The 24,115-nt window shown below is 36.5% G+C and overlaps 1 protein-coding gene across 4 annotated transcripts in view; it reads left to right on the top strand.

Moving 5' to 3' along the window:
- oma1 (OMA1 zinc metallopeptidase) overlaps positions 1 to 24,115 on the top strand; it is a 55,557-nt gene that overhangs the window by 21,115 nt on the left and 10,327 nt on the right. For 3 of the 4 annotated variants that reach the window (XM_031900906.1, XM_004913950.4, XM_031900908.1), the window contains 2 exons: positions 3,477 to 3,551; positions 11,317 to 11,466. In XM_031900906.1, the coding sequence (XP_031756766.1) occupies positions 3,477 to 3,551; positions 11,317 to 11,466 (225 nt within the window). Of the gene's footprint in view, positions 1 to 3,476; positions 3,552 to 11,316; positions 11,467 to 19,535; positions 19,592 to 24,115 lie in introns of those variants that run through there. The other variant, XM_031900907.1, reaches the window with a different exon arrangement.

Below are 24,115 nucleotides of genomic sequence, written 5' to 3' on the forward strand. Positions count from 1 at the left end.
AATATCTACCATTTTTATCAATACAGGTATCAGGGAGCTCCTATCTTGTCACCTTCCCATGGTTCTCCTGATTGGCTGTGGGGGGGGGGGGGGAGGGAAGGGGGGTGATATCACTCCAACTTGCAGCACAGCAGTAAAGAGTGACCGAAATTTATCAGAGCACAAGTCACATGAATGTGGCACCCTGGGAAATGAAGAATATGCAAATTTAAAAATAAAATTCTGTTTAAAAATCTGTTTGCCCTTTTAAAAAACATGTTTCAATGCAGAATTCTGTTGAAGCCCTGTTAAAGGGTATATATATACCATAATCTTTTACAGTGCACTAAACCATGTAAAATAGTAGTAAGTGTTCTTATTTTAATACCTTTTGGTTCAAATATGTCCATAACTGCTTGAAAACTGTGCTCTACCCAGACCTTTTGCCAGCTTCCAGTTTAGGGAAGGCAGCCTCAGCTACTTAAAGTGCAGTGAATATGCATAGGGAGGGCGGGCTTTGCGATGTCACAGGCAGTCTGTGTCCCCCCCCCCCCCCAGCAGCACAATCAGAGAGACACAGAAGGAGGAAACTGGGAGGGGTTTTCCCTGCTACTGTTGAGTAAAGCCTGTCAGTCAGTGTTGTGATCACTTCCTATGGGAGACTGAAGTGACACTCCCATGTTTCATTTTGCTCTGGCTTCTGATTAGAGAGGTTATGTATGCAGTTCTCATATAATGACAGTTTTAGGAGGGAAAATGCTTTCAAAACATCTTTATTTCTACATCATTTCACATTTTGAGGGATTATGAATATTATAACTGAATATGAACTTTATATAAAATGTCTCCTTTAACTGATGTTTTCCGATGACAGTATTCCTTTAACTGTAAATCCTGTTGAAAACTGCAAAAAATGTTTCCAACCTGAAATAGCACCCTGAATATGGACATTTTTGTGTGAATGTAATAAAAGGTGCAAAGTTTACCCAGCTGTAGTAACCCATAGTAACTAACAAGTTGTTTGTGATCTAAAAGGTGACCAATAAATTCTACCATCTGATCTGCTGACTAGACTGTAGCAAATTTGTATCTTTTATCAGATATCCCCTTTGTTCCCAAACTGATTCAGCAATGCCACATTGCACAGGGTTGTTAAAGGTATCATACCTTGTGAACAAAACCCATATATAAAATAGCGCTATTTTCAGCCGAAGCAACATATAGATATCAAAGCCTGTTACAGATGAACCATTCTTCTGTGACTCCACTATAGCTTGCCCATGCCAAGATGTTCTGATACTCTCAAGGAGCTTTTAAAGTCACTTAGGCAGTAAAAACTGTTAGCCTAAAGCACTATTTCATGCTGAAGGTGACATTTGGGAACCCAAAGGAAATAATTGGCAATTATTGCTACCCAAATGTGTTTTATTATAACCTTGGTATTCCTTAAATCGAGGATAGAAACCAAAAGACTGGCACATTCAGAGCTTATGTTGTGTTGCATAGCAACTATGTAAGAGTATTTTTATGTGCACTGACGCCCTTTGTAAAACCACTATTGACTGCACACTAGAGAAAAATGTCAATAATCACAGAAAATTTCTATGGCCACCGTTAGTTCTGTTGGGTCACAAAGAAAATGTCAAGTCTAAATAACGATCTCATATTTGTCCTTTTGCTTTCTTGTATGGGCCTGCAGTATCAGCAGGACTGTATCGTGTATAAATTTCTTTTTCTCTTATAATTTTTTTAATACCCTATAAAGAAAATTATCACTAATATAAGGGTGCATAAGAATATGAACTTCCAACAAAATCTGCCTTGAATTGGCTTGTGAGCCAGCTTGGCAACCCAAGAATGATTTCGAATTAATGATGGATCTTTCTTAAATTGCTAATTTAGAGCAAAAGTTTTTGGCTGCTGGGGTCAGTGACCCCTGTTTAAAAGCTGGAAAGATGTGGAAGGCAAACAATAAAAAATAAATAGCAAGGACCAATTGCAAAGCTGCTAGGAATAGAACTTTTTTTTTTTTTTTATTTTGCATATTTTATATTTACAAACAATTGAACAAGATAAAAAACAGAGTAGAAAAGAAAGGAAAGGAAGGCAGAAAAAAGGAGAGGGGGGGGGGGGGTGAGGCTAAGGTACCAGTTCTGGCTGCACAGGGAGGAATAGAACTTTCAATAAGTAACTAACTAATACTAAAAGTTAATGTAAAGGTGAACCGCGCCTTAACATCCATCTTTTATTATCCATTTAAACAAATCCAAAGGGACTATTAAAAACTGAAGAGGTTTTTAAAGGACAGTTTAACCCAAAAATAATTTTTGCCTAATGGAAGAAAACATAATTCAAAGCAACTTTCAAATAAAAATGTGTTACAAATTTTTAGTGGTTTAAAAGTTATTTGTAAGTTATTTGCTATTGAAAGCAGCATTTCCTTAACTCTTGGTTATGATTTTTTAAACAATGTTGCAAAAGCCAGTCTCCTCCAGCAAGACAGGTCTGTCAGTCTGCTGGCTTGTTTCAAAAGTCAAAGCTGCCAGGGCAAAGAATAGAAAAAGGACAGACAAATATTGCTTTTAATAGCAATAATATATACAAATAATTTTTAAAAAAATCACACATTTGTAATAAATGTATATTTAAAAGGTGCTTTTCTGACATGCTGACAAGTTAACAAACCTATTCATATTATTACAGAACCTATTTATGTGACTGGATTCTGCCTTTTAGCCCCAGATTTAAATTAAATCTGAAACATGGTCAGAATGTAAACTTTGGCTGTGTATCCACCAAAACATCGGAAAACCCTGAGAACCCTGTTAATTAAAGGTCCGAGTGGGCTATCCTCAGAACACCTGCTTGTCATCATATTTTGTTTGATGCTTACTTTGCCATTTGGATTTATTCAAATTGTTGGCTCAGTTCATTCAAACTTTTGTTGCTGTATCCAAACAGTTTGCATGCATTACTTTGCTGGGCAGTATTTTTGTTCTTAATGGTATCCAACAAAAAAGGCAAAAGTAATGCTATCTCAGTCTGTAACAGAAAAATTAAATAGAAAACAAATATACATATAGTGTTCAGTGTAACTGAATTTTTGACATCCAGTTACAATATATTCTATAAATAGTTCAATTAAAACACTATAGCATGTGAAGTAGTATTGATTTTTACTAAGTCAATACTGATGCAATACTAAGTCAATATTGATTTTTTACTAGGAGCAGTACTAATGTTATAGTCATTTCTACACTTTCATTTGTAATAGTTACTTCTTAACTCTCGTTTATGCAATGGCATTGACATTAATATTCAAGGGTTCTCATGTATGAAATAGGTTGAGCTCCATCTTCTTGTTTAAAGATGTTATGAGTTATTCAACATATGAGTATTTACTTTTGTTTCTGAGCAGATACATGATCTTAGAAGTGAAACATATTTCCATGCAATCTTCAGACTGTGTGTTTTGACGTGCAACTTCCTTTTTTCAGTTCGTCTTCAATAGACCTTTTAGCAGATCTTTGGAGGCTGAAGCTGATAAAGTAGGACTCCAGCTGGCTGCAAAGGTAAGTTACTGTGCTGCAAGGAGCTTTCTACAGCTGTAGATCTTTATACACATTTAGAAGAATGCATCCAATATATTTGAAGTGCTTCTTTACTTAGAAGTCCTTGAGTTTATCCTTTGCCTAACAAATGACAAGCTGGTAATTGTATCGTACAACAGGCCAATCATTGTTTTGTCATTGTAATGTATTTGCAATGAAAGGCTCACCACCCCAGCCGTGGGTGCCCCCACCCCTTCACAAACCCCCTTACCACTTCACCTCGTGCCGGCGCAAACAGCTCCCCCTTCCTGAAGATACCAGGCAGGTAGTGGTCTGGGGCAACAGGGCCATGACCCACTCAGGATTTCTCATGGTGTCCGACAAGTCCAGTAACATGGACTTTTAGAGTCCATATGAACACCTGAAAAACACTACATTATGTGCACAAAAATAATTCTTACAACTTCTGCTTGTGGTGTAAAATGGGCTCAAAACTCCCCTAATATCGTAATATTGTAAAATACAAATTTGCCTGTCAGTATTATATCCTTCAGTTGTACTGCACTGTAGAATATTTTGGTGCTTTAGAAGTATTTAAAAATAATAATAATACATATCATATTGTACTATGTTGTATTTCAGTTGTGTATAGTGCCCTTTTTTGTCACAATATAACTTTTTCAGCAAAAAGTTTTGTTACATACACTGTACTACTCTTTGAGACAAACTGAAAAATGTGAAATTGTTTTTCTAGTGGCAAATTGTTGAGTTGTGCAGATACTTCAAAGGTGCACAAAACACAAAGCAATATTGACACTGGTCTTAATTGTAATGTAAATGTAAATATTGCAGCACTACAATGCCTAGTACCCAATCCTGGGGATAGTACATAATCTTTTCTTCGAAGGGCTGAATCTTGGAATTCAGCCTGAAAATATAAGGCAATTGCTCAAGGAGAACTTTAGGCTGTTGGGTTATTTGCTCCCGGCAAATGACATGTAGCAACCTGACTTCCACTGGCTGACATTGCACTACATTTTGGCAGGGCTGTGGAGTCGGTAGATAAATTCTCCGACTCCTCAGTTTCTGATACTTCCGACTCCACTACTCCGACTCCTCTGTTTTTAATATGCTAATGTATTTTATACATTCATACAGTCAATGAAAAGCATGCTTCATGGTCACTCAACGTGTTCGTTTATGCACTGCGTGCATTGGGCTTTATTCTTATAGCAGAGAAGTAATTAATTATGACTGTTTGTGAATTGGGACATTTAAACTTGCTTTTTTTTTTTTTTTATTCCCATTTAAATTTAGTAGGAGTCGGAGTCGGTTCATTTTTTGCCGACTCCACAGCCCTGCATTTTGGGCAGGTTTTCATGATACTGTGCTACCGTTTTGTTTGATACAATGATTTGTAATGCATACTGCAATTTTTTTCTGGAAATTGTTGTTTCTTCTGTTTTTCTTTTCCCCATTATTATTTTTATGTCTCTCAATGTATATTAATATTTCTAGCTCTGATTGTCTTTAGAAATGTCATGCTGTGAGGCTGAACTTTGCAGGAAGGGTGGATATGATTAGGGTATGAAATAATGGCTGTGCTGTTGCCACTCTAATTTAAATCAATTTGTTATTTTATATGTAGAAAAGATTTTTTGTTATGAACAAAATCGCATTTGATTCTAGTTTTATTTATTTATTTATTTTAGAAATATTGCCATCTAGTGGTATTAACTGAGTTTGCACTATGGCTTTTTTATTCACAACACATATGAAGGAAACTACGTGTGCAGTATTATCATTTTTAAATGTATGGAATATGTAGGACAGATGTTAAGATGATTGTTATATCTCATTAGCTGAGTATGTGTTAAAGTGCCATGACTGAGATAGCGGGTTGTTTACAGTTCCAGCCTGCATATGCTTTCTGGGAATATACTTTGCTAATATTTAGTTATTAGATATGGATGGGTTAATTTAATGTATGACGTCAGAGTTGTGCTTTATAGTGCTTAATAGTTTGCTGACTAAATTCTGCTTTGGTTTATTTCATACTGTCACTGAATAATATATAAATATAGGATCTCTTATCTGTAAACCCGTTATCCAGAAAGATCCACATTATTCGAAGGCCATCTTCCACATTCAATTTTAAGCAAATAACTTTACATTTTAAAAAATATTTCCTTTTTCTCTGTAATAATAAAACAGTAGCTTGATAATAACTAAGCCAAATTAATCCATATTGGTGGCAAAACAATCCTATTGGGTTTACTAAAGTTATTTTTTGCAGACTCCATTTTTATTTTTTAGGTGACCCCCTATCTGAAGCTGCTTTTATCAGAGATCAACAAAGTTGGTATGCAGAGGGTTAGGTGGGAACAGGGGGGCGCCTGCACAAGGAAAGTTTATAGCGGTATAGTGGCATGTTCCTGTTAAAAACTGGAATGTGCCGCCAATTGATTCAAATGTATAGGAAGTGTCTGCAAGATACGAATGACATCTTGACTTCTAGACCACTCAACATCGGTCAAATCGCTTATTGCATCATTAGTTATAGTGCTGTATAACATAAACAAGCAGTTATAATAACCTACAGGGAAATTACTGGAGGAGGTAAAAAAATCTGCATGCAAAATAAAGAACATTTTTCTGTTAAGTATGGCATAGAAGAGAAACAACACCCCTGATTGCTAGAAGAAACAAAATTCAGATTTGTAGGATGTACTGTACCGTTTGAGAGTCATCTTTCTAAATTGTTTGCACTTTGCCGTCCTTTACGGGTTGCAGTGCTCTTTTAAGATGAGCAGATAGCCTTTGCTGCTGTGTATTACAGCTCCATACTGCTTATCATCTCACCGTTCAGCTGATTGCATTCATTCTTTACTGTTCTCTAAATGGCTCACTTTAAGCAGAAGTTTTGAAAATCTATTTTTTGGTTACTTTCCTTGTAGCATTTTCTTTCATCTTTTAAAGGCGCTAAAGATTCACAAAATATTTTTCCTATTGTACAACATTCCATCATGCTTTCAATACACATGTTTAATGAAGTTATTTGTAAAAGTGTTTGCTATTGAAAGCAGTGCCTGTCTGTCCTTTGCTATTCTTTGCACTGCTGATTCATTGAAACAATATAGCAGAGACTATGTGAAAAAACACTTATTCAAGGAAATCTATAGCACCTGAATGAATATTTAAACAACAGATAATGTATATCATATTAAGTGGCCTATGAAAGAATATTACCAGACTGGAATATATATATATATATATATATATATATATATATATATATAGCAAGACAGTGAGCCGCACACACAGGGACTTAGTTAGAAAACAAAAAAAATTTTATTAATGAAAAAAATCCAACGTTTTCGAGCACCAACTGTGTATATTTCAGAAAATATTGCCCTTTTACAACTTTTCCTTTGAGTCACCATTTTGTTCTGGTCTGTGTGATCCCTCAGAGATCACCTGACAGGAAATAATGCAGCTGTTTCTGTAACAGGAAGTAGTGTGGGAGAGAACAAATGAAGCAGGGTTTTACATATGAGCTGTTTAATTCAGTATATTTTTATAGGGCATTGTGGGAAATGGAGTTTTGGCCTGAGGAGAGATGACTATTGCTTATGAACCAACAGTGCTAAAAGTAGGGATGCACTGAATCCAGGATTCAGTTTGGGATTCAGCCTTTTTCAGCAGGGTTCATATTCGGCTGAATCCACGGTCCTGGCCGAACTGAAAACAAATCCTAATTAGCATAAATTAGCATATGCTATGGATTTGGGGGTTTGGCCGACCCCCCAAAAAAACTGGGTTCGGTGCATCCCTAGCTAAAAGGCACAGAAAAATACTGCTTTTATTCTCTATTTGATAGATTGAAAAACTATTGAAAAAATATTGAAAATCCTTTTTTATTTTTATACAGCAAAATTTCATTTTTTGGTTACGTACCTTTTAAAATGCAATAGTTTTTGAGAGTCTTACTTGAATCATGTTAAATATGAAGGTCATATAACACTATAATTTTACATTGTGTGATCTGCTCGTTCTGGGGTCATTTAAGTCTGGAAATACAAGACATAAATGTGATTATTAAACTATAGCCATTCATGCTCATCTTCTTTATTGCATCAGAATGTCAGCATCGTGTTTTAAAGGACATTTTTACATGGACTATGAAAATACCATAATGTTGGTTCTTTTGCATACAATATTTGTTCTTTCAGTCCTTTCTAAGTAAGAAATTTCCTTCAGACCTGCCCTCAGTATTGGATTTTATTCTGCAGCGTCCTTTTTGTTTGGTAATATATGTAAATTAGCTTAATATGTATGTGGGGGTATATATATATATATAAGTTCAAAAAAATCAGCACTCGCCTGGGTGAAGTCCACATCAGCGTAGATACAAAACAGAAAAATGGATCGCATCAAACAGGACTTATCACTAAATCCGTAATTTATTAGATGTGGAACAGAAGGAACTGACGTTTCGGCCACAACAGCAGCCTTTCTCAAAGGAGAGAGAGGAGAGAGATAGATATATATGACGGCACACACAGGAATTTCCACACTGGAGGCATCATCAGCAAAACGGTGGGGGGCATTAGCGCAGGTGTAGGGGAGAGGTGGCCAACCGGGGTGCCTAGGGCGCTCGGTTGGCTCGGCCCGCCCCTGAATACTAATAATATTAATACTATCACTAATACGAATACTGCAGATGTCAATACTTCTAATTCGTATACTGATTATGCCACTTATACTGCCAGTAATACTAATACTTCTGTTGATTATACTAATAATGCCAATGCTGTTAATACTTCCAATAATGCTAATACCACCAATTCTGTTAATTCGAATGCTGCTACTAGCACCGGTAATATTTATATTACCAATAATACTGTTGTTGCTAATATTACTAATGGTAATACTAATACTGCTTATAATACTAATACTGCTGGTATGGAATCCCTTATCTGGAAATCCATTATCCAGAAAGTTCCGAATTACGTAAAGGCCATCTCCCATAGACTTTATTATGTGTAAATAATTCCAATTTTTTAAAATTATTTCCTTTTTCTCTGTAATAATAAAACAGTACCTTGTACTTGATCCCAGCCAAGATGTAATGTATCCTTATTGTATGCAAAACAAGTGATTTCAGTGATTTTTAGCAGACTTAAGATATGAAGATCTAAATTACGGAAAGATCCCTTATCTGGAAAATCCCAGGTCCCGGAATAACAGGTCCCATACCTGTACTAACAAATCTAATGCTGCTAATACTACCAATAATACTAATACCACAAATTCTAATACTGCTAATACCTCCAACAAGACTTATACTACTAATACTTCTTATAATAATGCTAAAATTAATTCTACCAATACTGTGCTTCAAATTATAGTAATATAGGTATGGGATCCATTATCCAGAGACCTGATATCCAGAAAGTTCCAAATTACGGAAAGCCTGTCTCCCATAGACTCCATTTTAATCAAATAATTCAGATTTTTAAAATTGATTTCCTTTTCTCTGTAAAAATAAACAGTGCTTTGTATTTGATCCCAACTAAGATAAATTAATCCTTACTGGATGCAAAATAATCCTATTGGGTTTAATTCATGTTTTATTGATTTTTTAGTAGACTTAAGGTATGAAGATCCAAATTACTGAAAGACCCCTTATCCGGAATACCCTTGATCCCGAGCATTTTGGATAACGGGCCCTATACCTGTACTGCTAATTCTAACAAAACTAATATGACTATATACTAATATACTAATACTGACAATAATACCAAATGCTAATACTATTAGTGATACTAATCCTACCAATAATACTATTAATACTGCTAATTCTAAGGTATGGGATCCCTTATCCGGAAACTCGTTATCCAGAAAGCTCCGAATTACGGAAAGGCCATCTCCTATAGACTCCATTTTAATCAAATAATTCAGAATTTTAAAACTGATTTCCTTTTTCTTTGTAGTAATAAAACAGAACCTTGTATTTGATCCCAACTAAGATATAAATAATCATTATTGGATGCAAAACAATCCTGCTGGGTTTAATTAATGTTTAAGTGATTTTTTAGTAGACTTAAGGTATGGAGATCCAAATTACGGAAAGACCCCTTATCCGGAATACCCTTGGTCCCGAGCATTGTGGATAACGGGTCCTATACCTGTACTGCTTTTACTAATATCGTCAGGATAAGCACTCTCAGGGGCACATTTACTAATCCACGAATGGGAAAAAATCGTATTGGAAACGAAAATTTCGTAAGATCGCAAATATCACGAAAATGCTTACGAAAAAATCGTATTAGTCACGATAATATCGTATTGGCGATCCGAAAGTCACAAAATTTTCGTACCAAACAATTGTAAACAGCGGTAAAACCTTTCCGATTTTTTCGTGCAAACGCCGTACGAAAAAGTCGTGCGGATGCCCGACAAAATCAGCGAAAATACGCTTGGGGCGTTCGCATGAACGCTCGCGCGTTCGTGCTTTTGTAAATGTGCCCCTCAGTGTGGCAGAATTACCATTATCTGTGGCATTAGCATTTGTATTTTTTTAGCAGTATTAATATTTTTGGTAGTATTCATATTATTAGTATTATCATTAGCAGCATTAGTGATATTGGCATTATTGGTAGTATTAGCAGTGTTAGTACTATTAGCATCAGCAGCGTTGGTTTATTTATTGCTGGTGCAATGATTTTTCAACGGTCTGAATATTTCTACATGGTATTATAAATTTAATTTATGAAACTAAGAAAAAAGTATGGTAATTGTTAACATTCTGCTAGCCTAACCTACATTTTGTAATGAATAGTAGCTGACAGAAAGGGATGCAAGAAAAAAATTAAGCTATTCATTGTGTTTGTTCTTGAGGAACACAATTTTTATGAAATACATAAAAAAAGACTAAGGGGCTGATTTACTAACCCACGAATCCGACCCGAATTGGAAAAGTTCCGACTTGAAAACGAATATTTTGCGACTTTTTCGTATGTTTTGCGATTTTTTCGGATTCTGTACGAATTTTTCGGATCCAATACGATTTTTGCGTAAAAACGCGAGTTTTTCGTATCCATTACGAAAGTTGCGTAAAAAGTTGCGCATTTTGCGTAGCGTTAAAACTTACGCGAAAAGTTGCGCATTTTTCGTAGCGTTAAAACTTAACGCTACGAAAAATGCGCAACTTTTCGCGTAAGTTTTAACGCTACGCAAAATGCGCAACTTTTTACGCAACTTTCGTAATGGATAGGAAAACTCGCGTTTTTACGCAAAAATCGTATTGGATCCGAAAAATTCGTAAAGAATCCGAAAAAATCGCAAAACATACGAAAAAATCGCAAAGTACCGATCATTACGAAAAAAACGCAATCGGACTCCATTCGACCCGTTCGTGGGTAAGTAAATCAGCCCCTAAGACTAAGTCCAAAAATGAATGCCAATGGTAGTGTAACTGTTCTTCTGTTCTCTGCTATGTTATTAATTGTCAACATGACTATTTGTCAACGTGTCTACGATATAGACCTGAAGCCTACTGCACTTTGCCTAAAGTGTTAACATTTTTCATATTGCTGTAAAAATCTAACATCATATACGGGAACTGTCAGGAGCAGCCTTAGATGTTTTACAGAGTACTTTTAATCTCACCTGTGAATTAATACTTGTTAATAAATGATCAATAAAAGCCTTTACTCAGGTATGTAGAATGTTTCTGTGTCACTGTGCCATCAATAGTTCAGAAATGTTTGTTTACTTGCAGGCCTGTGTAGATGTAAGAGCAAGTTCAGTTTTCTGGAAACAAATGGAAATCCTTGAGAGTTTACAAGGGCAAGCTCGGACTCCAGAATGGCTTTCAACACACCCATCCCATCAAAATCGTGCAGATCACTTGGATCGGCTTATACCTGAAGTGAGTGTATATGTAATATAATAGAAAAAAGATTTTAACCCTTTAAGTGCCAGCCGAATTCGTCATTTCAGTTCCCCCCAGTGCCAGACGTTTTGTGAACATTCTGTGCTCTCTCAATGTAGGGGCTTTTACTGGGGGCAGGGTTAAGTTTAGGTAGGCAAACTATATATTGTTTTTTTCAGGAGAACCTGAGCTTTCCAAATCTACCTGAGTTTTTGTGTATTTCCACTTCTGGAACAAGATTTAGAGCTTGAAATACAAAAAAAAAAAGAAAAAATGCTATTTTTCATGATATAAGGATTTCTACCAGAAACACATTTTATTTTATGGACAAAAATTCAACTGATTTGGAAAGCCTCATGTCTTCCGAACGTGCCAATACCTGATATGTATAGTTTTATTGAGATTTCTGACTTCTATAGATCAAAAACTCCCAGCAGTAAATTACTAAATTTTCAAAGCATTACAGCAGAATACGGCATACTTTACATTCCAAAGCCAAAAATCCTGGAACATTAGGTTTACCCCAGGAAACCATACATTTTTGAAAACTACACATTCTGACGAATCCGAAATGGGTAACTATGTCTTCCAACTCCTAAGTACCAAACGGCAATGCTTTACTGAATTTAGCATTTTCTATAAAAAATTATGAAAATTCTAAAAAATCACCTCAAATCTTCCATTTTCAAGCACCTTATCTCCCACATAACATTAGGTACGAAGAAAACACACTCTAAATATGAAAGCCAGGGGTCCACTGAACAGTTTGATGCCCATTGTGCATAGGATCCCCGATGTATCTGGATTTTAGAGACCCCAAAAGGAAGTTAGTACATACAAATTGCCCAGGAGATCTCTTTAGCTACTGAAAATTCAACACATTTACTGCATTTTCTGTGGGGTAAAAACACAAAAAAATACATTGACCCCCAAAAATCATATATTTTTGGAAAGTACACATTCGGACAAATTCAAAATTGGTACCCATGTCTTTCTACTCCAAACTACTGAGTCGCAATTCTTTCCCAAAATTGCCAGTTTTGATGAAATACCTAAAAATCACATCAAATCTTCCACTTTCAAGCACCTTATCTCCCACATAACATTAGGTACCAAAAGAACACACCCTAAATATGAAAGCCAAGGGTCCGCTGAACAGTTTGATGCCCATTGTGCATAGGAACACCAATGTATCTGGCATTTAGAGACCCCATAAGGAAGTTAGTGCATACAAATTGCCCAGGAGATCTCTTTAGCTACTGAAATATCAATCCGTTTACTGCATTTTCTGTGGGGTAAAAACCCAAAAAAATACATTGACCCCCCAAAACCATATATTTTTGGAAAGTACACATTCGGGCGAATTCAAAATTGGTACCCATGTCTTTCTACTCCAAACTACAGAGTCGCAGTGCTTTCCCAAAATTGCTAGTTTTGGTGAAATACCTGAAAATCACATCAAATCTTCCACTTTCAAGCACCATATCTCCCACATAACATTAGGTACCAAGAAAACACACCCTAAATATGAAAGCCAAGAGTCCGCTGAACAGTTTGATGCCCATTGTGCATAGGATCAGCTAGTATCTGGCATTTAGAGACCCCATAAGGATGTCAGTGCATAGAGATTGCCCCAGAGGTCTCTTTAGCTACTGAAAATTCAACACGTTTACTGCATTTTCTGTGGGGTAAAAACACAAAAAAATACATTGACCCCCCAAAACCATATATTTTTGGAAAGTACACATTCGGGCGAATTCAAAATTGGTACCCATGTCTTTCTACTCCAAACTACAGAGTCGCAGTGCTTTCCCAAAATTGCTAGTTTTGGTGAAATACCTGAAAATCACATCAAATCTTCCACTTTCAAGCACCATATCTCCCACATAACATTAGGTACCAAGAAAACACACCCTAAATATGAAAGCCAAGGATCCGCTGAACAGTTTGATGCCCATTGTGCATAGGATCAGCACTGTATCTGGCATTTAGAGACCCCATAAGGACGTCAGTGCATAGAGATTGCCCCAGAGGTCTCTTTAGCTACTGAAAATTCAACACGTTTACTGCATTTTCTGTGGGGTAAAAACACAAAAAAATACATTGACCCCCAAAACCATATATTTTTGGAAAGTACACATTCGGGCGAATTCAAAATTGGTACCCATGTCTTTCTACTCCAAACTACAGAGTCGCAGTGCTTTCCCAAAATTGCTAGTTTTGGTGAAATACCTGAAAATCACATCAAATCTTCCACTTTCAAGCACCATATCTCCCACATAACATTAGGTACCAAGAAAACACACCCTAAATATGAAAGCCAAGAGTCCGCTGAACAGTTTGATGCCCATTGTGCATAGGATCAGCTAGTATCTGGCATTTAGAGACCCCATAAGGATGTCAGTGCATAGAGATTGCCCCAGAGGTCTCTTTAGCTACTGAAAATTCAACACGTTTACTGCATTTTCTGTGGGGTAAAAACACAAAAAAATACATTGACCCCCCAAAACCATATATTTTTGGAAAGTACACATTCGGGCGAATTCAAAATTGGTACCCATGTCTTTCTACTCCAAACTACAGAGTTGCAGTGCTTTCCCAAAATTGCTAGTTTTGGTGAAATACCTGAAAAACACATCAAATCTTCCACTTTCAAGCACCTTATCTCCCACATAACATTAGGTACCAAGAAAACACACCCAAAATATGAAAGCCAAGGGTCCGCTGAACAGTTTGATGCCCATTGTGCATAGGATCAGTACTGTATCTGGCATTTAGAGACCCCATAAGGACGTCAGTGCATAGAGATTGCCCCAGAGGTCTCTTTAGCTACTGAAAATTCAACACGTTTACTGCATTTTCTGTGGGGTAAAAACACAAAAAAATACATTGACCCCCCAAAACCATATATTTTTGGAAAGTACACATTCGGGCGAATTCAAAATTGGTACCCATGTCTTTCTACTCCAAACTACAGAGTCGCAGTGCTTTCCCAAAATTGCTAGTTTTGGGGAAATACCTGAAAATCACATCAAATCTTCCAATTTCAAGCACCATATCTCCCACATAACATTAGGTACCAAGAAAACACACCCTAAATATGAAAGCCAAGGGTCCGCTGAACAGTTTGATGCCCATTGTGCATAGGATCAGCACTGTATCTGGCATTTAGAGACCCCATAAGGACGTCAGTGCATAGAGATTGCCCCAGAGGTCTCTTTAGCTACTGAAAATTCAACATGTTAACTGCATTTTCTGTGGGGTAAAAACACAAAAAAATACATTGACCCCCCAAAACCATATATTTTTGGAAAGTACACATTCGGGCGAATTCAAAATTGGTACCCATGTCTTTCTACTCCAAACTACAGAGTCGCAGTGCTTTCCCAAAATTGCTAGTTTTGGTGAAATACCTGAAAAACACATCAAATCTTCCACTTTCAAGCACCTTATCTCCCACATAACATTAGGTACCAAGAAAACACACCCGAAATATGAAAGCCTAGGGTCCGCTGAACAGTTTGATGCCCATTGTGCATAGGGTCAGCACTGTATCTGGCATTTAGAGACCCCATAAGGACGTCAGTGCATACAAAGTGTATACACTGCAATATAAGCTACCGGCATGTGCATTATGCGGCATAAGGCCCCCTAACAGTAAGGAGACCCTAGAAAACTATACATTTTCCAAAAGTACACAATCTGACAAAACAAAAATGGGTAAATACATCTTTCTACTGCAAACTACCAAACTACAAAGCTATGCTAAACAGAACGATTTTTTTGACATTTCTGAAAATTGTCACAAAGCTTGCATTTTACCCCATTATGTACCCCCACATTTTGTACCGTATCAACATGAAACATTCTAAATATGAACACCAGGGGTCTACTGAACAGTTTGATGCCCTATATGCATAGATTTACCAAACTATGTGGGGTACAGGGGCACCCAAGTAAAAATAGTGCATATGAATTTTCACATAAGATGCTTCGGCTCATGCAGTTTTTGCACCCGGTATGTGTATTATGTGCCATACGACCACCTAACAGTAAGGAGACCCTAGAAAACCATATATTTTCCGAAAGTACACATTCTGACAAAACAAAAATGGGTAAATACATCTTTCTACTACAAACTACCAAACTACAAAGCTATGCTAAACAGAACGGTTTTTATGACATTTCTGAAAATTGTCACAAAGCTTGCATTTTACCCCATTATGTACCCCCACATTTTGTACCGTATCAACATAAAACATTCTAAATATGAACGCCAGGGGTCTACTGAACAGTTTGATGCCCTATATGCATAGATTTACCAAACTATGTGGGGTACAGGGGCACCCAAGTAAAAATAGTGCATATGAATTTTCACATAAGATGCTTCGGCTCATGCAGTTTTTGCACCCGGTATGTGTATTATGTGCCATACGACCACCTAACAGTAAGGAGACCCTAGAAAACCATATATTTTCCGAAAGTACACATTCTGACAAAACAAAAATGGGTAAATACATCTTTCTACTACAAACTACCAAACTACAAAGCTATGCTAAACAGAACGGTTTTTATGACATTTCTGAAAATTGTCACAAAGCTTGCATTTTACCCCATTATTTACCCCCACATTTTGTACCGTATCAACATAAAACATTCTAAATATGAACGCCAGGGGTCTACTGAACAGTTTGATGCCCTATATGCATAGATTTACCAAACTATGTGGGGTACAGGGGCACCCAAGTAAAAATAGTGCATATGAATTTTCACATAAGATGCTTCGGCTCATGCAGTTTTTGCACCCGGTATGTGTATTATGTGCCATACGACCACCTAACAGTAAGGAGACCCTAGAAAACCATATATTTTCCGAAAGTACACATTCTGACAAAACAAAAATGGGTAAATACATCTTTCTACTACAAACTACCAAACTACAAAGCTATGCTAAACAGAACGGTTTTTATGACATTTCTGAAAATTGTCACAAAGCTTGCATTTTACCCCATTATTTACCCCCACATTTTGTACCGTATCAACATAAAACATTCTAAATATGAACGCCAGGGGTCTACTGAACAGTTTGATGCCCTATATGCATAGATTTACCAAACTATGTGGGGTACAGGGGCACCCAAGTAAAAATAGTGCATATGAATTTTCACATAAGATGCTTCGGCTCATGCAGTTTTTGCACCCGGTATGTGTATTATGTGCCATACGACCACCTAACAGTAAGGAGACCCTAGAAAACCATATATTTTCCGAAAGTACACATTCTGACAAAACAAAAATGGGTAAATACATCTTTCTACTACAAACTACCAAACTACAAAGCTATGCTAAACAGAACGGTTTTTATGACATTTCTGAAAATTGTCACAAAGCTTGCATTTTACCCCATTATGTACCCCCACATTTTGTACCGTATCAACATAAAACATTCTAAATATGAACGCCAGGGGTCTACTGAACAGTTTGATGCCCTATATGCATAGATTTACCAAACTATGTGGGGTACAGGGGCACCCAAGTAAAAATAGTGCATATGAATTTTCACATAAGATGCTTCGGCTCATGCAGTTTTTGCACCCGGTATGTGTATTATGTGCCATACGACCACCTAACAGTAAGGAAACCCTAGAAAACCATATATTTTCCGAAAGTACACATTCTGACAAAACAAAAATGGGTAAATACATCTTTCTACTACAAACTACCAAACTACAAAGCTATGCTAAACAGAACGGTTTTTATGACATTTCTGAAAATTGTCACAAAGCTTGCATTTTACCCCATTATGTACCCCCACATTTAGTAACGTACCAACATAAAACACTCTAAGTATGAACGCCACTAGTCTACTGAACAGTTTGATGCCCTATATGAATAGATTTACCAAACTATGTGGGGTACAGAGGATGCCAAATTGAAATACAGCAGACAAAATGTCCATGTGCAAAGACAAGTAACAAAGAACAATGTAAAAAGCACTAAAATTGATAAAGATAAAAAAAAAATCACTAAAATCATTTTTTTTTTTTTGCCTAATAATATCTGCGGGCAGAATAACAGTTTGAGTATTTTGGCTAGGGCAAATAAGTTTTACAGACAAAGTCAAGCGAACAACAACTATGCATAACTGAAAATGCTATAAAATGGCTAAACATGCAGTAAAATACCCAAAAATCCACCAAAATCACAGAAAATGTAGTAGAAACACCAAAATAATACACAAAAGGTATTGCGCAGTGCGGTTAGCGAATACACTATCCGCAATGGCAATAAAACATTTTTTTCAGGCAAGAATAAAAACGATGCGATTAGAAAAAAAAAAATAATTACAAAATTACATAAGTGTGTAAGTGTGTGTGTACATGTGTGTAAAATGTGTTTTGTGTGCATGTGTGCGAGTGTGCAAGTAAGTGTGAGTTTTCTCTAAGTGCTGTAAGTGATAAATGTTTGAAAACCTCCCAAAAATGCATGTGTGTGTGTGTAAGTGTGAGTATAAGTGTGTATTAGTGTAATAAATGTGTGATTGTGTGTTTGTGTGTGTATTTGCCACTTACTTGGGGTCTAGGTGAGGATCTGCAGGAGAAACTCGATCTGGCCCAGCAACAGCATCAGCTCATGTGAGGGGGCGTGTCAGGAAGCAGGGGGGCCAGAGGGGGAAGCTGCAGAAGGGAGAGGAGCTGCCGGCAAAGCCACGTGGATGGCAGGTGAGTCCCATGGGGCCCCTGGGCAATCGCTACCCAGGGGCCACTCGTTCCCCACCTCTGACTATTGTCTGGAGGCTGGGGAACGAGTGGGGAGCGAAGGAATGGCTTGAAAAGCCGTTCCTCCGCTCCCAAAACCGGAAGTGCAGCAGGACGTAGAATCTACGTTCTGTGGCACTTTGGTCCTTTGATACACAGGACGTAGATTCTACGTCCTGTGGCACTAAAAAGGTTAATTTTTTATAGTTTTTCTATCAATCCTTTCAACTGATTTAAGGAAAAGGAAAGATAATATTAGGCATGCCTAGTAATTATAATTACTTACCTGAGACCCAGGGCCCAATGCTTTCAGTTCACTAAAATCTGCACCAGCACATGGTAGTCATTTAGGAGCATCATGTCACAATCTTCCTTTACTTCCTCTATCTTCCTGCACATGCCGACTTTTTGCTTGTAAGTTTTTTACTCTAAATGCATGTGCACCCAACCTAGAATGTAGAGAAGATCCAGAAAAAGCAGATGATGTCAATGTGGCACTGCTAGCTTAGTACCCTGGGCCATTTTCAGCAAACAGGAGCAGCAGCCTGAGGTCTTGTAAGTAATTTTAACCCACAGTGATTGTATCTTTCCTTCTTATTAAAAATAAAAGTTGTGCTGTTTCTGGAAAAGTTATATAAAATATATTATAAAATCATTAGGACGATTTTCCAGGATTAACAAATAGCTTAAAAAAATCTGCACCATACCTTCATTATAAATACTTAACCATGTTATATATCATAAAAAGTGACCTTTTAAAAATCTAACTAAATTGGTACATAAGACCATTTTGTAAAGGTCTGTGTGCTCCTTCAGAGATCAGGCAAAAACTTATGTTCTAACTTTTAACAGTAAGAAATGGGAGTTAAAGACAGAGTTCTGTCCATTCATTGGCTGGTGTAATCTAGCTGTATGTGTGTCCTTGGTTTGTGTGTGAGCACAGTGAATCATGTGAGCCAGGGGGCTGCCATTAGTATATAACATACAGGTATATGATCTGTTATCTGGAAGCCCATTATCCAGAAAGCTCTGAATTACAGGAAGGCCATCTCTCATAGACTATAGTTTAATCAAACAATTCTAATTATTAAAAAAATATTTCCCTTTTCTCTGTGATAATAAAACAGAAACTTTGTATTTGATTTCAATGAAGATATAATTATAACACAAAAATGATGTGGACAAGATTTTCTTGGCCAAAGAACAAAATATTTGTATTCTAAGGTGCCCAAGATAATTAGAAAGTTATATTTATAGAGTATAAAGAGAGAATATAATTATATTTTCTGCTTTTGGCTTTTCCATTAGATTGTGGCTACCATCTGAATCCTGCAGTTCATTTGTTGCCCAATCATCTGTAAAAAGAACAAAAAGGTGCCTTTGTGTGTTGGATTCAATAATGCCTTTATCTTTTGCATGTAGCAGGGAGAACAGGGGAGTAAGTATTTGCAGGGGCAAAGGAAGAAGAAAAGGATTTTTTGGCGATCCCTGTTTGGGCTTAAGGGAAAATAAGCAGATACTAAAAAACAATCACTAGGAAGGAGGACAAAAGACTGTGGCTGAAATAATTTTTACTGCAAATGTGACTGCTCAGAATGTTGATCAGTGTAGTGTAAATATAACCATAACCTGTGCACTATAGAATAAAATAGCATGGTATAAAGTGTCATTGTGTGCTCTTTGTCATCAGCTCTGCAAGTGAACAGCTCTTCTATTTATTGGTGGCAATAATTTTTTTTATTTTTACATACTATTCTATATACTAACAGCTGGTCGCTTTAATATTCTTTCTGTTGATATTGGCCATTTTAAACTAGTTCTCATTTACCCACTTCATCATAAAATGTTCCTTTTTCATTGAATTGTTATTACAAAGAAACATACCTTTGCCAGTAATGAACACAGTTGTTGCCTACATAAATTTGCTGTATTTTCTGGGATTCCTGCAGTGACGCTGGCAAACAGTGGTTCCAAAAGGCGGTCTGCCATCCAAGTAGATCACTACTGCTTTTCAGAAAGCCAAGACCCCATTCTAGCTCTGCTAATGTATTAGAGGAGTGTATTGCTAGCTTTTAATGAGGGACAGTGGCCAGTTCATTTTGCTCTTAGTGTGCAAAATATATTTATTTGGAATAAGGCATTTGCAGTTTATTATAGATGGCATGATTTTGAATATCTGCCCATAAAAACGCCTTTGTTTTTTTTTTTCTTGAACGCAAGTTAAAGTACTGAAAGAACATTATCTAACCAAATGCAGAACTGATGTCAAAATTGTGGCTGTATACTAATATTATAGTAATATTCATGTTCTGTACCATATTCATAGTAAAAACGTATATGGTTTCAAGCTCTTGAATATTCTCAAGTTATGCAGCTTCCTTGCAGTGGTCCACACATTAATCCAATGTGTACATAACAAAAAGGGTGTATAACAAATCTAGGAGTACAAGCAAAATTAAATTAATGTGTGATATATTTGCAGAACATAACCCGTGGTGCACACTAAAATAAAACTAAAAATACAAGTTCAAATTAAATAAAGGCTGGAAATGTAATTAGCTCCCCTACAAATTTTACAGGTACTGTATGTGAACCCACTTCCTTACCAGATATAACCAACATTAAAAGCAGTCCAGGTTGAAGAGGCAATGATTCCCTCTCTTTCCATTTTCCCCTGAAAAATATCTGTCTCCGTGTTACTTTATAAGAGACACATATAATTATCAGTATCTTAAGGGCTGTTTATTATCCATTGATTTTCATTGTTGGACAAACCGATTGTAGAAAAGACCAGTGACACACTCTAGTTTTCTGCAATTGATTTCTTGTGTTTTTTTCCAATCCATGAGTGGGTTTTTTTTTGTCTTTTGTTTTATTTTTGCAAAATCCTGCTCATGGATATACTTAATCCGTAATTATTTTTTTAACACGATTGCAGGAAAGACCAGTGACACACTTGAGTTTGCTTACTTTTGTTTTTTCCAATCCATGAGAAGGGTTTTTTGTCTTTTGTTTTGTTTTGTTTTTTTTTGCTTTTTGTTTTTTTGCAAAAATAAAAACAGTTTTGGGGAAAAGAGTACCGTATATACTCAAGTATAAGCCGATCCGAATATAAGCCGAGGTGCCTAATTTTAACCTAAGAAAACTGGAAAAACCTATTGACTCGAGTATAAGCCTAGGGTGGGAAATGCAGCAACTTTTAAGTTTCAATAATCAAAATAAATTCCAATAAAATTAGGATCTATCAATTTTACTGAACAAATACGTGCAGGGAATGAGTATGCGAGATGCCAGGCTCCCCCCTACTGACTCCTCTAGCAGGGTCACCTGGAGAAGTAATCACTCATTAATACCTGCCTTGCTCCTCAGCCTGTCTATCAAAAGGAGCACATAATAAACTGAGAGGATTCAGCTTGAGGTTTACTTCAAGGAGCTCCCTCCCTCCTCACCTCAATAGCATGCAGGCTTGATGTTCCGTTGCCTGCCTGCTTCAAACAGTTCCATTCCTGCCTGCTTGTAAAGGCTCTCCCTCACCATTAGACACAGACACTGGAGCTGAGAGCAGGGAGCATGTGATGTCACGCGTGGCAAGGAACCAGGAAGGAGCGGAGCACAGAAGAGCACACAGGGAACCAGGTAGCAGAGGGTGCTAGTTGGAGGGACTCGAGTATAAGCCGAGGGTCAATTTTTTCAGCATATTTTGGGTGCTGAAAAACTCTGCTTATACTCAAGTATATACGGTAATTGATTGCAGAATAGCCCTCCAACAAACATTGATGTTTTTTACTACAATCAAATGAAATGAAATCACATTTTCCAAATGTACACTGTGAAAGTAACTTTTTATTTCCAAACACCTCTTAAGGGAAATTAAAGTTTTTGATTTTCACAAATTTTGGGGGGTTATTAACTAACCCCCCAAAAAAGTAAAAGTAACTTAAATAAGTGGGTAAGTTAAATAAATGATATTTTAGTGAATCTTCCAATAAATAGTGAAAGAATAGTAATTTAGGACAGTAAACATTATAAAACAGAAGCCCTGTACATCATCACCATGTATACTTGACGTTAACAAGATACAACTAATTACGTTGTATCAATGGACATAATTTTCATGATGAAGATGCTAATGATTCAGTTGCGCTTTGTAACAATGAGACATATTTGCATCCCAAAATACATGTAGTTTATCAAAATTAGCTACTGCTTTGGACAATTGGAACTGATATAAAATACTTTTAATAGGCTGAAGATTCCACTTTATTTTTGAATCCCAGGCTTCATATGCCACATCATAAAAGAACAGAGGATCAGCCCAAGGAACATGCTTCTTTTCTTACTACATCTCACAATTTAAACGTTTTGTTGATTTAACTAAGCCTAAGCAAGATTTTTATTACATGTACTCAAAAACTGTAACTTCACTGTCACTTACTTCATTATTTCCCAAAGGAAACAAAAAGAAATGAATTGTTGAATGTACATTTCAAATCCTTGTATAAGTATTTTGAGCACAAGCTTTAGTTAAACTTTACACAATTAAATCAGTTTATACATTAAACATACGGACATTTTAGAGGAGAAATTATTACAATACATTTGTCCTTCCAGGCCACCTCCATGGGTTTATAGCTTACACTGCAAACTGCCTGTAATAATGAGATACATCAGAATAGCATTTTGTAGGGCAGATTTCCTTGTGGATGAGCTGGGTAATGTCTGTGAATACAGATATAATTGGATATACATTTGGATTTGCTTCAATTGATCTTATTAAGTCCATATACTTCTGATGTGTGTGAGTATATAAATAACATAACCAGACAACTTTGCAGATTCTGTTAATCTCTCTGGTTGCAGACTGTCACACAATTTTTACTTTTGTGAGTTAAGATATTCCTAAACTTTCATGGCTTATTTTTAGATCAAAAACTTCAGAGCTTAAATTTGTGTAGAAAAAAAAATCTTACACCGACTGATGCAGTCTACCTTCATATGTGGAGGTGGTGTTAGATGACAGGATGGCAAATATAGAGTGTTGTACAATATATAATATAGGATGATTGATCTTCTCTTTTCATGATGATTAAACTACTGTATTTTATGGTTAAAAAAAAAAAAAAAGAAACATTGCAGTGACTACCTTACACAGAATGACAAAAATAATAAATCTTTTTTTTTTCTTCTCTGCATAGTGGCACTAGTTTGTAATGGGTAACATTACACAGGCCATATTGTTGCATTCTGTCTCAGGACTTTCCCAGGGAGATTTCAGCAAGACAAGCAGAGATTATTAAAAAAAAGTTCATTATAATGAGATGATATCACACATGGCAGGTGATTATTACCTTAAAACCTTGACATCTCTACATTAAACAAAACATTTTCATGCCTGTTGCCATGACCACAGCAGAGGTTATAGAGACATTTCCTTGTATTTTGCTAAGAGGACTTTACCCTGGCAAAAGCAACCAGGACACAGCACTACATCCCTGCGCCTTAGGCAAATATTTTCATTCATCTTTTCAGAGATGTGGGAAGAAAAGTCAATCACTTGTAAGTAAATTTTTATTATCTTTTTGCAGGAGCAACTAGGCAGTAGTTTAAAAAACTGACTAGAAGAAGGAGAAAGGCCCTGATTTAAGAACGTTATTAGTTTTTTCTTTGTGGTCACTAAAGGTTGGCATATATGGGCCGACTCTAGTGCCAAGCAAGTGGATATTACCGTGTATGGCTACCTCTAGTTTAGTGATTTTAGAATATCTAGAATAGAAAGGGAAATTAATTTAAAAGAAGATATGATCCCTGAACAGAAAATTTCAGATGCTAATGCTGCAACTTTTATCTTTTGCAGTAAAATGTTTTGCAGCCTTGGTTGCCTTGGTTTT

The sequence above is a fragment of the Xenopus tropicalis genome, chromosome 4 (assembly GCF_000004195.4).
Source record: "Xenopus tropicalis strain Nigerian chromosome 4, UCB_Xtro_10.0, whole genome shotgun sequence".
Lineage (NCBI taxonomy): Eukaryota > Metazoa > Chordata > Amphibia > Anura > Pipidae > Xenopus > Xenopus tropicalis.